Source organism: Vicia villosa, linkage group LG3 (genome assembly GCF_029867415.1).
Source record: "Vicia villosa cultivar HV-30 ecotype Madison, WI linkage group LG3, Vvil1.0, whole genome shotgun sequence".
NCBI classification, from domain to species: Eukaryota; Viridiplantae; Streptophyta; class Magnoliopsida; order Fabales; family Fabaceae; genus Vicia; species Vicia villosa.
Window position 1 is genome coordinate 7,788,041 of NC_081182.1, and position 1,833 is coordinate 7,789,873.

Consider the following 1,833-nt stretch of genomic DNA (forward strand, 5'->3'; position numbering starts at 1 on the left):
ATATATATATATATATATATATATATATATATATATATATATATATATATATATATATATATATATATATATATATATATATATATATGTTGTATTCAAGTTTTTTTTCTATCTCTGGCTTGTACAGTATATGGACAGTGAGAATATTCCACAAGAGTATAAATTTAGCAGGATCTTGAGAATGATGTATATTTTGAAACATTAAACGAATTTTTAAAATTAGAAGGATCAATGGCACAAGCCAAAGACTCCAGTTTTGTAATTAATTTTTTGTTAAATAGCATGTACATAATTTTCAGCATTCCATTACTTTTCAGTTACTTATGTTTTGTATTTGATACATAGTTAAGAAAGTGTTAATTGTCATTCATCAGCAGCTCAATAGAAATACCCCACTTAGAGACTTATTTGACCTAAAATACATGATCAGAGTTTTTTCTGCATTTCAAATTCTACCTTTTGTTTGTTCTCATCTGCTTTTATTTTATTAGTAATTTGGCTCACAAATTAAAAAACTAAAGCAAAACATTAAGCATAGTGGCATTCAAACAAAGATTATCAAGCTTCACAGATATAAGATCCTTAACATAAAACCTGAGACAATTGAGTAAAGGCAAAGATCTTTAACATAAAAACCATATCAATTACATAAGTGGACTAAGAGAGTACAAGGTAAAATTCATATAGGCCGCCCTTCAAAACAAGAAGATAATTTACTAAATATTCCTCCATTAGGAAGAAGGGTTTTTTATCGTAATATATCATTACACGGTCTTCTGTTGTAACACCGGTCTCAATAATAGTCTCAGTACTTATATCAAACCAAGCTAGTTTGTTGTCGTTCTTTCTGATCAATATATCTCCCTTTTTCCCTATTCCAATCGGAGTCTTAAGAAAAGGCAAAGGCCCAATACTAAAAAGTTTAATCCATGATTCTTTTACACCAAGTTCACCCAAAATTACAATATCAAATGTATTTTTCTCTCCATAATTTGCTATAAAAGCAATAGATCCATTTAATACTGTCAGAATTTTCGGCGTTATCCTGTTGTTAATGTCCTCTAAGTAAGAGGGCACGAGTGTTGTAATGAAAGATTCTTTGCTAAAGTCAAACGACACCAAATATATATGTTTTTTCCTACTTTCCCACCAATGAGACACTCCATCCATGTACACTTCATTACAGCATCTGTATGGTGAGTAAGGATATTTATCACAAATTTTCCTCCAAGAGTTATTGTTTAGGCTAAATATCTCCCAGAAGGAGGGAATTCCGCCGTTACTTTCGGGAGGACAATGAATGAGTCTAATCATCTTATAGTCATCTTTAACATGATCATAACCAACTTGACAATAATTATACCTAATCTCTGGAAAATAACAATTAGAACTATCATAAATGATATTGAATTCCGTGGTAGTTGAGTTCCACGACGTTATTTTGTGAGAGTTGTCATAATGTCCTAAACAAAGAGTGCTATTAAAACTAATTGGACCCAAAATGTCAAAAGAATAGTTGTTTGGCCAATCTAATTTAACTATTTTCTCAAATCTCTCACCGGAAAGAGAGTACAATGCATATTCATCTTGGTCGTCGTCTATCACGTGTAGGAAAAGAGATATACCATCATAAAAAGAATGATCCTTAGATACAAAATAGTTGCGGAACATAGCCATAAAATAAGAGTTATCCAATAATAAAGACCATGGTTTGCATACGCATTCGAATCGCTTCAAAGATTTGAAAGAAAGTTTGGAGAGAATAGAGAAGATAATATCATCAGGTATATAATTGCTAACCTCAACAATTGAATCAGACAATGTTATATCCAT

General features: G+C 30.8%; 1 protein-coding gene across 1 annotated transcript; it reads right to left on the reverse strand.

Moving 5' to 3' along the window:
• Positions 1–515: 515 nt before the first annotated feature.
• On the reverse strand, positions 516–1,833 carry LOC131657491 (putative F-box protein At3g16210). The gene is made up of 2 exons (XM_058926881.1): positions 824–1,833; positions 516–594 (listed from the first exon to the last, which is right to left on the reverse strand). The coding sequence occupies exons 1-2, from the start codon at positions 1,831–1,833 to the stop codon at positions 516–518; spliced, it is 1,089 nt and encodes a 362-aa protein (XP_058782864.1).

Bases quoted from the DNA above. Each gene is read 5' to 3' on its own strand.
- LOC131657491 (XM_058926881.1), bottom strand. From the start codon at position 1,833: ATGGATATAACATTGTCTGATTCAATTGTTGAGGTTAGCAATTATATA. The intron at 595-823 runs GTTTGATATAAG...CAATTGTCTCAG, and splicing joins AACGACAACAAACTAGCTTG to GTTTTATGTTAAGGATCTTA.